A 15,487-nucleotide genomic window follows, 5' to 3' on the forward strand; every position below is an offset into this window, starting at 1 on the left:
ACTTCAGGCTGAGGTAAAAGTTATGTTGAAAAATAACTTGCGTTTCTGTGATATGAAACTTAAAAAAAGGGAACAGGGCGAATCATGCAAGTTCTTGAGCAACAGGAGAAAGGGTCCCCTGAAATGTTACTACCAGGCCCAGTGTGGCTTGTACCACTTCTACAGAAGCTTTAATCCTACCCTGTGCCCTGCTTTGCCTGGTGTTGGCCCACCAGAGGAGCAAAATGTGGCAAGCATCAGTGGAAGGGACTGGCCACCATCAATCAGTGTTTTGCATCCCCACAGAATCATAGAGTCATAGAATTTTTTTCTATCAGAAAAGACATTTAAGATCATTGAGTCCAACCACGAATCAAACACCACCATGGCCATTAAACCATGTCCCCAAGTGTCATGTCTATAAATTTTTTTAATACCTCCAGGGATGATAACTGTACCACCTCCCTGGGCAGCCTGTTTTGATGCCTCACCACTACTTCTGTCAAGAAATTTTCCCTAATATCTAACATAAACCTTCCCTGGGGCAATGCAAGGCCATTTCTTGTTGTCTTGTTGCTTGGGAAAAGAGACTGACCCCCTCCAGCCTCAGCACAACCTCCTTTCAGGGAGTTATAGAGAGTGAGGTCTCCCCTCATCCTCCTTTTCTCCAGGCTAAACAACCCCATTTCAGATGTTCCTCACAAGACGTATGCTTTAGACCCTTCAGCAACTTTGCTGCCCTTCTCTGGGTATGCTCCCCATCCTCACTGTCCTTCTTGGGCACAAAACCGAACTCAGTACTCAAGGGTTTCTTACCAAGCCTGCTTCTCCTCAGTTTTGCATGGCATTAGGCTCATCTCTTTTCTTTCAAAGGCAGATTTTCCTTGCAAATCTGGGAGAAAACCCACACTGGTTGTTTGGCAAATTAAAGAACCCTTTTCCATGCTGTAACCTGACACTAACATCCATATACTGAGCTCCATTCTGAACACCTCTTTGTAGAATGAGTTGTGAAATTTTCTTTTGGCACAAAAAGTGCCAAATAAATGTTTAGAATAAAAATACAAGCCTGGGAAGATTGTGTTTTACCAATTACAGTGCAGTGTGGGCTACAAAGTTGCATTGTATCAGCAAGTGTCTTGAAAAGCATTTTATTGCTCAAGAATAGCTGCAACCGTTTGAGGGATTTCAACAGCATTATTCTCTTCAACTGCTGTGTATGCTACAGTACCAAATATTAATAATTTTGATCAATATCAACCCTGAGGAGTGGCACTTAATTCTGCCCTAGAGCCTGTTGTCAGCAATGTGTGACATTGCTTGAAGGTATATCAGCTGAATGACTAGGAATCAGTCCCCAGGTGCATGAAAAATTATGCTGAGGTTTTGTTTTGAAACAGGAAGCGTTTTCTACAAGACACAAAGCATTGTGACGTTCCCAAGCTCAGATGTAGCCATGAATTTAAATATATAAATATCCTAAAAGGCAGGCATAAATAGCCCAAGGGAAAAAAAATGTCCCCAACAGTGGGCATAAGTGTCTGGGAAAAAAAAGTCTGTCCCAAAATATCCCACTGAAGTTTCAAAGCTTAATCATAATGATAGAGCTAATTGTGATCATGGAAAAAAATATATACCATGCTGAATACTGTGGTGAGCTCAGTCTGAAAAGGACTTCACAGGCCAGGAAGACAAATGAGATCAGCTACTCTATACATCCAGCCTATCATGCAAAGATGCCTGTCTTCCCCTCACTGGCTAATTCACTGAGCTCTGATTCATGCTTCCATGTATTCAAACTGGGAAAGTAATTCCAGGCATCGTGCAATATACCAATTAACAGTATCACAGTTAATGAAATGCTTGCTCTAGTATTTCCCATTACACAACTGCAGGACATATGACTAATAAATACTACAGGTACAGTACAAAGAAGGTATTTCATAATTGAGAACTAAACCCCACATGTTCATCATGTTAAACAAGGCTTTCTACCCTACACCCTATATGAACTCCTACTTTGTATAGTTAATGAATAAGCCTCCACTTTTCAGATAAAACCATAATCTATAAAGATGATGTGCATGCCAATAATGGAAACAAACAAACAAACAAAAAACAAACCAAGCCTTCCCATCTTCTCATGACTGGGTTTAAACTTTGTCCAGTCTTCTCCCCTCCTCCCCCTGTTGAAACCTGTGAACTTCAAAGTGACAAACCCAAACCACACCAAACAATCAAAAAACTTTGCAAGAAGGCCATCTGCACCTAGCCTGCTGACTCAGACTGCAATAGATCTCACAAAGTAAAAAGATAAAAGTGCATGTGATTAGTTCTTTTAAGATCCCTCAGACATTTATTCCTTCGTTAAACAAGCACAGTTTCTCACTTCTAAAACCAGTTGACTTCACATGTCTTACAATTTCCTTAACTGTCCGAGTGGACACATGAGCGATAAGACACCATTTTACTTTTCCTTCTGTCATCTCTGACCAACCACAGAAGTTCTCACCTAAAATGCAGACCAGGAAAGATGTGACTTGAATGAAATCTCACAGTGTAACACCCACTATAGTCCAGAATTAAATGAGCTCTGTCTTACTGGGCTCTTCACTTGTTGGAGGCTGTTATGTGTTTGTGAAGGGTAACAGTAACAGTTTTCTGAATGAAACTACATAGGTACTTTCTAACCTATGTTCCTATTGTCCCACACCCTTATTGCCCATTTCTTAACTGGAGATTTGATTCTGTAATAAAAAGTATTTGACAACAAGTGAAATCTGCTAGTGACTGATAGTTTAAGCAGTTTCACTGATACAGTTAAACACACTTGCAGGGGTTTTGAAACTGTGCTATCATTTCACAGTTCTGTAAAAAAAAAATCTGTAAAATGTGTTTCTAATTGGCATCTGAATGGGACCATCTGCGATACAACATATGTGCCTCCAACACACACATCAGGGAAAGCTGTCAGAAACAGAGCTACATACCTAATTAAAACTGATAATTTAAAAAATGCCATAAATGTGTTGAGGCTTGAGCCCCCAAATCAAAAATGACAACAAATAATTTGCAGCTGTCATTCTTCACACAGCAAATTCAATAACAATACATAATTAAAATACACTGAACAGCTGATTTTTTGTGTGTGTGATTTGCTGAGCCACGAACATACTTTCATGTGGGGAACAGCATTTCCTTGCATATTTCTGAGAAATATTGTCTTTATATAATTTGACCTATTTATTGAAATGGGATTTAAGTTCATTCTTCCTTTGCATCACTGGAAGCTAAAGACACTGTGGGTGAAGGTATCACCACCTGACTATTGCTGATCTTTGTAGCTGAGTTAATAATGCTTCCACTCGAATTAAGATTACCATCACAAATGAACGATAGAACTGTCAATAATCACACAGGGAAAAAGAGGAAGTGCTGAAAATTTTTTCTATTCTCTCTTTGGGAAGAAGCCAGATGCTGTGTTCAGATCAGACAATAATGATGTTGAAATATTTTCCAGTAACTAAAGAGGATGTTAAAACAACTTCTACTCATCTCAAACAATATTAAGTTGCCAAGTCTGGGTAATTTACATGCGAGTGTTTCAGAAGAACCAACTATGGACATATCCAGATGGTTAACGTTTATTATCAGTCCATTTTAGAACAGTGGGGAAGCCCCAGGTGACTTGAAGAATGTTAATATTATGTCAGTGTTTTAACAGGGTAAACAGACTGACCCAGATATGCCTGTCAGCACTATATAAACCTGTGCAAAAGACTGGAAGGCCTCAATATATTAAAATAATTATAGATAAAGATGGTTTTGTTAATGGCAACAATGTTTTAAATGAAGCAGCAGTGCTCATGCAACAGGCCAATCTCTATAAGGAATGATTTTCACAGCAAGAAACAAGAACTCGATGTGGTGTGTGCACACCAGTGGGTCCAAATACAAGTTGATACACCTTGAAATCTAATTTAAATTTTAATCAAGTATGTTTATTAGCCCTTGATCTTTTTTATCATCCCTTACCATTCAGTGTTGTTAACAATGACCTGGAAGAAAAGAGAAACTGATCCTGATAAAGTTCTAGATGACAAAGTTCAAGGAAGTACAAGAACATTCTATTGTTACAGAATTGTTATAACTGCTTCACTGTCCAGACAGAACCAAGCACCACACCATGGCCATATAGACAAGCTTAAAGTCATGCTTCTAGGAATGAAAGCTGCAATCAGCTCTGCTTTTTGGCATAGACAAAAATAAGTTCCTCTTTGGCATTTTGGTCTGGAGCCCTCAATATAGGAAGGACGTGAACCTGATGGAGTGGGTCCAGGGGAGGGCCACAAGAATGATCAAGGAGTTGGCGCACCTTTGCTATGAGGACAGGCTAAGGGAACTGGAGAAGAGGAGGCTCCGGGGAGACCTAATAGCAGCCTTCCAGTACCTGAAGGGGGCCTACAGGAAGGATGGGTAGAGTCTGTTTACAAAGGCCTGCAGTGACAGGATGAGGACCAATGCCTTTAAGCTGGAGAAGAGCAGATTTAGACTAGCTGTGAGGAACAAGTTCTTTACTATGAGAGTAGTGGAACACTGCAACAGGTTTCCCAGGGAGGTGGTTGAGGCTCCTTCCCTGAAGATATTCAAGGTGAGCCTTGACGAAGCCCTGGGCAACCTGATCTAGTGGGGATGTCTCTGCTGCCTGCGGGGAGGTCGGCCTGGATAACCTTTGGGGGTCCCTTCCAGCCCGGACCATTCTATGATTCTATGATTTTAATGACCAAGTGATTGTTAAAATACTATGTGTTAAAAATGTCCACCTAAGCCAAGTGGAGACATCACACAAGCCTTGGGGGAATTTGGATGGGGCCAGTGTGGTGGGGTAGAGGAGAGGGTGTGGGGTGGGAAAGATCACAAGGTAATTGATGCTGGGGAGACGGAGTAGGATCTATCAGGAGGCCAGGTACAGAGGGTAGACCTCCCAGCTAATGACAGGTATGGTGGCTGGACCCATGGTAGGGCTCTGGCCAGACACTGCTATTGCCCTGGTGTGATGTGGTGCCAGGGGAGCCATTCTGGAGGTGGATCCACCTCAATCAGCTACTCCTCATCTTCAGGGTGACCCACCTTGATAGGCTTCACACCATCAGCAACATGAGCAATGGCTGATCATGCTTCTCCTCAGATGTTGCCTCTACCTCCTTGCCTGCATCAATCACTTGTCTGGTTGCCTACACAGAGGTGGGCAACGTCTCTCTTCACTGCTGCTGGTCCTCAGTTTGCCAACCATTAAAGCATTTGAGGGTCCAGATACTCAGCAAATGTGGTACATAACACAGTGAGGTAGCTTGTGACCCCTTTCTCTCCAGTGACATATAAATATCATGATGAAGAGCTTTCACTGCTGTCCCATGAAGTCATGGCGCTCTCCCACCACTAGAAAGCACCTATTGGACACAAGAGCTTATTAGACGTACCTTAGGTGATGGTTTAGTAAGTTCTGTTACAGAACAATCCATAATAAGATCCTGTCCATAGCCATGAAAGGTCTGGTCAAAAAGCCTCTTTTATAAAATTAATTCATGATATTACTTTGATCAAATAAAAGGTCTACAAGATTAAATCACCCTCTCCAAGTTAAGAAATGCCTGGGTAGTTCATTTTATGTGGTTATTTACATCATTTTATTAACTTCCTTTAGAGCAGACTCTGAAAAGTACTAAATGGGAATCTGCAGCTTATAATTACTAATAGAAATCTATAGTTAACAAACATGACAGTTTGTGATGCAAGCAGGGAAATCCTGTGATAATGCTTGTCTCATTTAAATAAGTGGTTGGTCACAGTGCTCCTAGCACTGTGATTTTGAACAGTGGTGCTAAGAGGTCTCCTTCTCAGCTCGTTTACTCTGCTATTATTACGTTTGTTCTAGGTGTAGCCAGGATTTTCTGAGAGCAATCCTACGAGAAAGGAGCTTTTTGTTTGTATGTTTGGGTTCTGTAATGACTCAGAGAGCTCCAGTAGCCAGGTGACACAGACATTCTCACCAACCCATCTAGCTCCAGGCTTCAAGGACTGCAGGTCACCTTGAAGCCCATTTCCCATTCTTCTGTTAATATATGGAATCTTGAGTGCAATCCCTGAAAAAGTTTCTCCCGATGTGAAAGCAACAACAGAGATCAGCAGCAACACCTAGAAAAACCAACTCTGCTGCACAAAAATGGCCGAGCCTGTGTTTACTTTGGCTGGAAAAGAAATCACAAATCACTTAGCCATCCTCTACCCGCAGTAGATTAACAAATAATTTCTAATCTCATGTTCTTCATGTTAATACATCAGCAGCATCACCCCTAATATGTGCTGTCATAAGTTAGTTCAGTGCCAGTGTCTTGGGTTTAGATATTTAAAATGAGCGTTGCACACGGCAAAAGACAGAAAACGTCAGCACAGCAATCATGGACCAAGTGGAAGGTCATGGCAAAGTTGTACTCTGTGCAGATCCAGTGACTCACAGTATAAATAAATTCTCACATTCATCCCACAAGATTTAGTGCAGCTCACTAAACGCTTTTAACTTCACTGCTTTACTTGAAAACAAAAAGAAACTAAAGGCAGTGAATTTATTATTTCATGCACTTGCCTTTCATCCTCACTACCCACTAAATGTTTCCTTTATGCAAAGAAAAAACACAGTTAGATGACAGTCAGTGCAGTTCTATAAACAAAAAGTCCATCGAGTGCCCACTGGAAAAGAGCATCTGACTGGAGCTTCTCAGTGAAATATGCAGCACAGTTGTACATCCTAGAAACAAAATATTTTGTTGTAGCTGTTGCTGAAATCGCAGGCACATAAATTGACATAGACATTTGGGGTGTGTTATCAGGGGAACATTCACATTCATTCTGAATTCATCAGAGTATATTTCTTGGCTGACTCACAGCACCATATATATGTATTGTGCACTTACTAACATTTTATTAGAGGAAAGGAGTTTACATTGAGAGATTACACAAGTGTGACATTACATAGCTATGAGTCATACATCTTTGTGTACTTTGTTACCATGCATTCAGTATATTGATTCTGCTCCAGTCACAGAAGTTTGGCTGCTCCTCCTGGCCATCCTGTGAACTTTTAGAATAAAAAGTATATAAAGTTAAACACCAGATATTCATTATTTGAAACACGTGTAGCTATTGAAAAAATAATTTGCTTAACCTAGCAACCGTACTCGTCTGAGATAGCTGAGGACAGCCGCAAGCCTGGTATGGGTTCTAGCAAAAGGGCTCAAAATGCTCCTGAGAACCAGAGCCTATCAAGGGCCATTGCTCTTTCCTCTCATGAGGCACACACCACACAGAAGTGAGAGTTTTTCGCCATTCTTCTGATCTCCAGCTCACTTAGAAATCCTTTAAGAAGTGATTGCAAAGGAAACATGGAGGAAATAAGGGTAAAAGCATAGCTCTTTCTCTGAACAAGCTTTCAAAGAATTTTCTTGTCCTGATAGATCACAATTTTTTCTCCTTTAAGAATTGCCACTTTTCCTCTTTCACTCTTGGATCATTGCCAAGCATCTATGATCCTCAAAAACAGGAGGCAAGGGCTTGTTATCAAAAATTATTGGTGATAGCTCCTTCAAACTGGGCATCTGAGCTAGAGGCCAAGGTAAAGGAGCACACTCTTCCCTTCCGAAAAATACAGCCCAGGACCACAAACTGGCTACAACCAGAGGAGATCACAGAAGCTGCTTGAATTATTTATCTTAAAATGTCATAGGAAAACGTTGATTTTGGCAGTCTTTGTGCAGCAAATGGAAACTCTGCTAGAGGCCTGGATTTCCATTAAACACAAGTCTCCAGCAGAGTAACATTAAACACCTTTCTGCCAGTATCAGGATGGGTCTGGGACCTTTAGGGCGACCAGAGACAGACTTCCATTACCAGCTCACCGGTGCATTTACCTGCACAGAGCAGGGCATCTGCCTCCCTTGCTGTGCTCATTGCACCTCCCACTCCCATGCTTGTTTTTTGTGTCCAGTCTCACCATGTGTCCCAGGGGTGACACAATGTTGTGGGGCAGCTACTGTGAGAGGTGTGGGGAAACTAGCCTCTCATTTATGATGGCTTTCTCAGCGTCCCCAGGGTAGGGATCTCCCAGCACTCCTCATCCCACAGCAGCTACCTCACAGTCTCTGCTGTAACTTGGACCCATCACTGTCCCACCATGTCACAGACAGTCCCTTGGTATTTCCAGGGAAGGGATGCCTCAGTATCCCTCACCCCACAGCAGGTCTCTCACGGTGTCTCTCAGCACATGGTCTCTTCACATCAGGAAGGGTCCCTCAGTGTTCCATCATGTCATGGACAGTCCCCGGAAACACCAGGACAGGGATCCCTGTGTTCCCCATCCAGCAGTAAGTCCCTCATGGTGTCTCGCAGCACATGGTTCCCTCATGTCCTGACATTGTCCCTCAGTATCCTTAAGACTGGGTCCCCTCCTGTGTCCTTTCACCCCTCAGCATCCCCAGGGAAGGCAGAGACCTCTCAGTGTCCCCTCAGCTCACGAGGGGCCCTCGGTGTGCCCGGGGCAGGGACACCTCAGTTTCCCCTCGGCGAAGGGCTCCTCTCCACGGCTGCCCCCCGGGGCCCGTGCTGAGGGGACAGCAGCGAGGGGAAGAGGGTCCCGCCGACCTTGCCAGTCCCGGCCAGCTCCGCTCCTCTCCGCTCCGCCCTGCTCAGGCTGGGACCGCCGCCGCGTCCTTTTATACCGGGGCTAAATTTAGGCTGCGCCCGAGCCGCTGCCTGGCGCCCGCCCCGTCCGGGACGCGTTTCCTTCGCTCCCTGCAATTGGCTTGAGGGAGCCCGCGCCCGGGTTATAAGGTGGGGAGGGCCGCTCGCCGCGCCGCGCCGTCCCGCTGTCCCGCCCGGCCCTACCATGGCGCTGAGCGACACGATCCTGCCCTCCTTCGCCACCTTCGCCAGCCCCTGCCGCGAGAAAGCCCTCCACGAAGTGAGTCTCGATCCCCCTCCCGCCGCCGCGGCTCATTTCACGGGTGGGCGGCAGTGCCGCGGGGCCGCTTCTCTCTAATCCCAACCCTCCCCCAGCCAGCACCTCTAACCTTCTCCCGTTTCTTTCTACCCCAGAGGTGGAAGTGTGACCAGGAGGCCAAGACCCCCGCCGGCTCCTGGGGTGGTCTCTCGCCACGCAAGGAAGATGAAGACCTCAACAACGTGCTGGATTTTATCCTTTCCATGGGCAGTGATGGCTATGGCCAGGGCACGGCTGGTGGGGACTATCCCCCTGCCCAAGAGGAGAGCGGCAGTTTTTACCAGACCAACCCGTCCCCGGGATGCTACAATGCCCTAGAGCAAGGCAGCCCCCCGCCCTACAATGCCAGCATCATGCCAGAGATGATCCGCTCCGAGATGGACTCTAACTACTGCCCTCCCGGCAACATCCATGGGCGATTCTTTGTGACACCCAGCTTTGGGGACCCGCAGTTCGTTGAGAACGTTAAGCCCGAGCCTGACATGGACAATTATGGGCCTGTCCTGGGTCTAGTGCCCCAGGCTTGCCCAAAGATCAAGCAAGAGGGCAGTGCAACCTGCATGATGGCCTATGAGCAGCCTCGTGTGGCCAGCTCTCCCCAGATCCCCGGGGCAGACACACCCCCACTGAGCCCTGACGATATCATGGTGAGTGACTGCCACACGCAGCTGATGTGCCCCTCGTCCATGTCCTTCCAGCAAAACTACCACCCAGCCTCCAGCTTCCACCACCCACAGACCCATCTCCAATACCAGAACACCTCCCAGTTTGGGCTTTTCGAGGAGAGCATGCCTTTACAACCTTCTGCTCCCAGAGGCATGCTCACCCCTCCTTCATCCCCGCTGGAGCTACTGGACTCCAAACCAAAAAGAGGACGTCGGTCCTGGCCACGGAAGAGAACGGCCACTCACACATGCACCTATGCAGGTTGTGGGAAGACCTACACCAAGAGTTCACACCTGAAGGCCCACCTCAGGACACACACAGGTAAATAGCACTGGTTGCCTTCATCCAGAGAGATGCTGTTGGCCCATTGCGATAGCCCGTGTATAACAGTTTGCAGCCTGAGCTTTAACCTTGTGATCTCCTAAACTCCAGGGGTATTCATGGCTGAGCTATGACAAGTGGGCAGATATATAATGTCTTTTTTCCTGTGCATATGGAGGTGAAAGCTTTTCTAAGGACTTCTAAAGCCTTTTCTCAAAAGATAGAGGTAGTAAGGTAATTGCTAGAGCAGTTTTTTGGCTTAAAAGCACTTTGGATGTTGTTATAGAAGGGCTTGGTAGCAAATAAAAGGATCCACAGAGATAGATGGGGGAGGCTGCCTGGCATGTGATGCTGCCTGTCTGTGGGAGTGCCACGCTGAGTCATGCTCTGCTTTCTCTACCAGGTGAGAAGCCCTACCACTGCAACTGGGAAGGCTGTGGCTGGAAGTTTGCTCGCTCCGATGAGCTCACCCGTCACTATCGCAAGCACACTGGGCACCGGCCCTTCCAGTGCCACCTTTGTGACAGGGCATTCTCCAGGTCAGACCACCTGGCACTGCACATGAAGAGGCACATGTAGCCTGAGAGACGCTGACCTGCCAACAGTGGACGTTATTAAACTTCTCAGGTGCAGAAGTGTTAAAAACTCGTAGCTGGTACTACATAGGGAGGCACCAATGCTCTTGTGATAGAAGCTGAGGAGGATTTGACACAAGGAGACTTAGCCAGTCATCTCCTGCAGAGAATCTGATGTGACTCTATCAGTGAACCTGCCTGTCCTGGGCAGGAGAACAGGGGTTATTTATGCAGCTTCTGCGAAGGGTAAACTCCATACATCTTGTATAGAAGAAGCTGTAAATATGTTTTTTCCTAATTCTAATTGCCCGGTCCTAAGCTTTACAAGACAATGTTTGTATGGAAACTGCCTGAAGTTGACCCTAGAAGAGATAAAATGAATGTTTGTGTAGCTAATGATGTTATTTTAGATCTCAGTTGAAGGCATGGCTAAGAGAACACTCCGATATTAGACTGTTTCACAGGTGCAATAATATTCTTATTTGCCATGATCTACACTATAAGTACAGGGCTTGAGGTCTTGTAAGAAAATAACCTATTTTACTGTAATTTTTTATATATTGTAAATAATTTTATACAGTGAGAAATATTGTATATGTAAATAGAAGACAAATGGGTATTTTGCCTATTTCTGTTTTTATAAAAATGTAATTTTTCAATGTTTGAAAACATGACATCTTTTTAATAAAACAAGTTTTAAATTGCTGGTAGTTTCTTCATTTTCCTTTGAGAGCTCCCTAGTGCTTTTCTTGCCCTGATGGCTGGGACCAACAACAACCTGGCTGTGTTTTAAATCATTAACGACTGCAAGAAGACACTTAAAAAAACCTGAGCTCTGGCTTTTTCTGAGGTAGATCACAGAGCACGTCCTTCATCTTGGTGGTAAACAAGGTACAACATGGTGTTTTATCACAAAAATCAAGGAGGAAAGTAGATCGTATTCAAAATACACTTCCTAAAAACGGTTAAATAAGCACCACTGTAATTTCAGACTCATTTTTCTAGTTTATCCTAGACTATTTTAATACCATCCTTAATGTTTTCCAGATGCAGTTACAGTTTTGCCAGCAGTGTGTGGGTTTTTACTATAAATTTAAACACTGCGTTTTTGTAATTACGGAGGCTTATTTTAAGGCATTCTTGTCCATAAATTATCCCTGCTCTCAAGAGCTCAGTGCAGGATTCCAATAGAACAGTAGTGGAATTCAACCATCAGTTCACAACACAGGTAAAAACTCCTTCATCACTCATTCCACCCAAAACCTAAATTCACTGATTAATTTGTAACCCCACCTCGACTTCAGGAGTAAAGAAATATATTAACTATTTCAGAGAAAAGTAAGAGCAAGGAATCCAGAAAACTGATCTGAAATCAGCTGGCTACTGCAACAGCTGTAGCAATGAATTGGTGTAACAAGTCTGATGGAGCCACAGTTTAGTGGTGAGCCTTAATACTTCCAGCACAAAAATCACTGTTCATTAACTATGCAGAGTCAGCCTCACATCGAAGCTTTTTTTCTGTAACATCTGGATACTTGGAACTTGATTGTGATCAAGATTTTCTGACTGATTTTTTTTTCTGACTTTCCAAGTTAGAATACCCAGGAATTAAATCAATAGGTTTACATTTAAAGTAACTACAAATATAGTTATTCTTCTGTGAAAGCAAAGGCTGCAGTTGTTCATGTGAAAGATATATTTTGGGCTCTTGATCACTGACATGGAAGAACGAGTTCCACATTTCAGTTTTATAGCTCTTTCAAAGTAAGGGTGATTTAACATTTCTTCCTTAAAAAAAAGACTCATTTATTTGCTAGGAAAAAAAAATTAAATTGCATAATTTAATTCCAGAAAGTGAGGATGACTTAAAGATGTTCTAAAATTAGCACATTCCTTGTTGCAACAGTTCTAAGTATTTCCTTCTCTTTCACCATAGCAGAAGTTTGTATTTCAGCCTTTCTTTTGGTGTTTAGAACCTCAAGAAATGAGGTCTTACCCCTAGCAGTCACCTGGCTTTCCCTTTCTGAAGCACTGGCCGTGGTTTTAGCTGTTCCCAGGTTTCAGTGGTATTGTGCAATCTCAAACTATTCCCTCTTTTGTAGTGTAAGGATACCACAGTGACCCCTAACTGTGGTGGGTACAGCCACCCTGTACTGCACAGCACCACAGTTGCCCTTAGGAAGCACCCCAGAAGGGCTTTCCATCAGTGGGGGTGAGCTTAGAAGCATTGTAACATGCTTGTCTGTCTCTGCTCATCCCCAGCTATCTCTCTTGAACTCTGTTAGAGGATACTGGGCTTGATGGCTATTCCTCTGTCCACTTTTGTAGCCTTCCAAATGATGGAGGTGGAAGATAGCTACAGCTGGTGAACCAGCACAAAGCATCTGAATGCTGCAGAGTGCCTGCATTCACCAACCCTCAAAAAAAACCCTTGTGTGTCTCCTCTGTAGCACCCACCACAATGGGTGCTCCCTCTCCCTCCTACAGTACCTCTGCATGGGACTATCCAAGCTTCCTATTGCTCCAGTAAGTGGTCTAGCTCTAAGGGTCATAAACCTCTGCTCCTTCTACTCGTGTTCACTAGAACATCTTCAGATAAGACACTTGTTATCTGCATGGGATCAAACAGTGTTCAAATCAGGACAAACAGTGGAGACATACCCTGCTGTGCATTGCTCACTAAGCAAAGATGAGGAGGTTGTGTCCTCTCAGCTTTTAGTTGTGCCTTGACTGAAAATAGGGCAAAGTCATCCTCATACATAAATAGAAAAACATATAAATACAACCCTTTGAATGTGAAGAGGGATGGGGAGACAAAAAAAATTTAAACCTCTAATAAAAGCTCACGACCAAATCGATTTTAATTATTTAAGGGAGGGCACATATGCTAATTTCTGTGTGGTCTTTACAGGAAACAGCAGGTTCTTGAATCACAAGATAATCCTGTAGCAGAAAGAGACGTTGATCTCATTCTTCTCACATTCTATTATGAGTAATTGCTAGCTCCTCTCTTGCCTTTCTTCCCTCTTGATTGTTTCAAATTAGTACACCCAAAAATGCATCTATGGGATCACACTGATCTTCCAAGCCTCCTCTGGCCAGTAGGAATATTAACACTCTGCAATATCTTCTCTGTGAGATCTTCGAGTAAGAGACCACCACCAGGTTATCATCTTTTAAGTAATTTTATTCTAAGTAACCCGAAAGACCCAGGTCACCTTGTGCAGGGATGGGGGATTTCAGTCTGTGAGTCCTTGGTTACTCACATCTGTTTCCAAATTGCCTGAAAACATGAACTCTCTCAAACTTTGGTCCTCAGTCCACAAGAAGTACCAAAAGTAGTTTGTCCATTCTTCAAATTATAGGATAGTGTGGTTCTGTGGTTTTTCTGTACTAGAAGCTCTGTGGTTTCTGAAGTTATTTTGTGCACCTATAACCCAGAGTAGCTGTTAGGCTTTTCCTAAGTTGAATTTTCAAAGCCAGAATCCCAATCTCTAGCAATTTCTTTTGCTATATTTAAATAAAACAACTATTACAAAGTCATGTAGCCATTGCTATGGTAACTGGCAGTGTTGGGAGGAAACACGAAGAGGAAAATTCAATCCAAACCCCATGTAATTTAATAGGGAGAGAGCTATCCCTGTTGCTAACATCCAAAACACTTGGTGGCCTCTACAAACCTTGAAATTCCTGTGTGTCCTTGAAGCAGCCACTCTCTGCTGGAGCTGTAACAGGTCCCACCTGCCTGGGACTCATCCTGTGTGCCAAGAGCTGAGTGGTTGGAACTCCTGAAACTCACTTGCACTGCAGCAGCCGCTCTCTGCCATGAGTGAAAAGCCAGGCTGAAGCACACCTCCGTTCAAGAAAATGCTTCCCATAAGATTTGGGGAAGAAAGAATAGGTTTACAAGCCAACCACCAGTAACCTAAAGCTTGCAGCCATGCACAGTTCACAGGCCCTGGAGGTAACTAGCTCAACTTATTGATTCCCAGAGATTCCTTAAAGCTCTGAGTTCTTTGATCCCAACCAAACAATTCCCTGTCACTTAGGCTGAGAGTGGGAACAGCCTCTGCCACCAACAGTACTCTTAACTGGAAGTGCATAGAGGAGGCAGAGATTTGTCCTGGTTAGGCAGAAAATACATTTGGTTTAATCTTTTATGGCCGGTCTTTTCAGCCAGAAATATTGCATCTTACAGTATTTTATGTAGACAAGAAAAAAAAAAAAAGTCATATAATGAAGATGTACTAACTTTACCAAAATCACTTTTCCAAACCTAAGGAGAGCAGAAGCATCAAAATCTTCATTTAGTCTGTAAGCATACTTCAAATATAATCCTTTTATCAAATAAAAAATATTTTTGCCTTTGTAGTGAACATAAATTTGAGCAACACAGAAACTGCAGCTGAACTTACCTATTACTAGTTGGTAATTAGATATGCTATCCATTTAATTAACTTTTACTTTGTTTTCTTGCACTTACAGCTCTGACCACTCCTGCAGTTGTGACTTTCCTTATGCCCTTAGGAAATATCTGGAATATCACACTGGACATTCTCCATGAGATTAATATATTAGGTGAGAAGTGACCAAGCCTGAGGCTTAAACACGAAACCCAAACAGAAAAATCCTCAAATTCCCACAACCACTTTCTTTACAGCCCGTGCACAATGACAGTCTAAGTGGGTTTTGATATATGAATGATTTTATAGAATCATAAAATTGTTTCAGTTGGAAAAGACCTCCAAGATCATTAAATCCAACCATCAACTGAACGTCACCCTGGCCACTAAACTGCATCCTCAAGTGCCATATCCACAGGTCTCTTGAACCACCTCCCTGGGCAGCCTGTTCCAGTGCCTGACCACTCTTGCAGTAAAAAAAAATTTTCCTA

At 43.6% G+C, this 15,487-nt stretch overlaps 1 protein-coding gene across 1 annotated transcript; it reads left to right on the plus strand.

Moving 5' to 3' along the window:
- Nucleotides 1-8,917: 8,917 nt before the first annotated feature.
- KLF2 (KLF transcription factor 2) lies at nucleotides 8,918-11,195 on the plus strand. The gene is made up of 3 exons (XM_054396207.1): nucleotides 8,918-8,992; nucleotides 9,127-10,018; nucleotides 10,422-11,195. Exons 1-3 carry the CDS (start codon nucleotides 8,918-8,920, stop codon nucleotides 10,595-10,597), a joined length of 1,143 nt encoding a protein of 380 aa, XP_054252182.1. The 3' UTR covers nucleotides 10,598-11,195.
- The last annotated feature ends 4,292 nt before the right edge of the window (nucleotides 11,196-15,487 follow it).

Source organism: Indicator indicator, chromosome 36 (genome assembly GCF_027791375.1).
Source record: "Indicator indicator isolate 239-I01 chromosome 36, UM_Iind_1.1, whole genome shotgun sequence".
NCBI lineage: Eukaryota > Metazoa > Chordata > Aves > Piciformes > Indicatoridae > Indicator > Indicator indicator.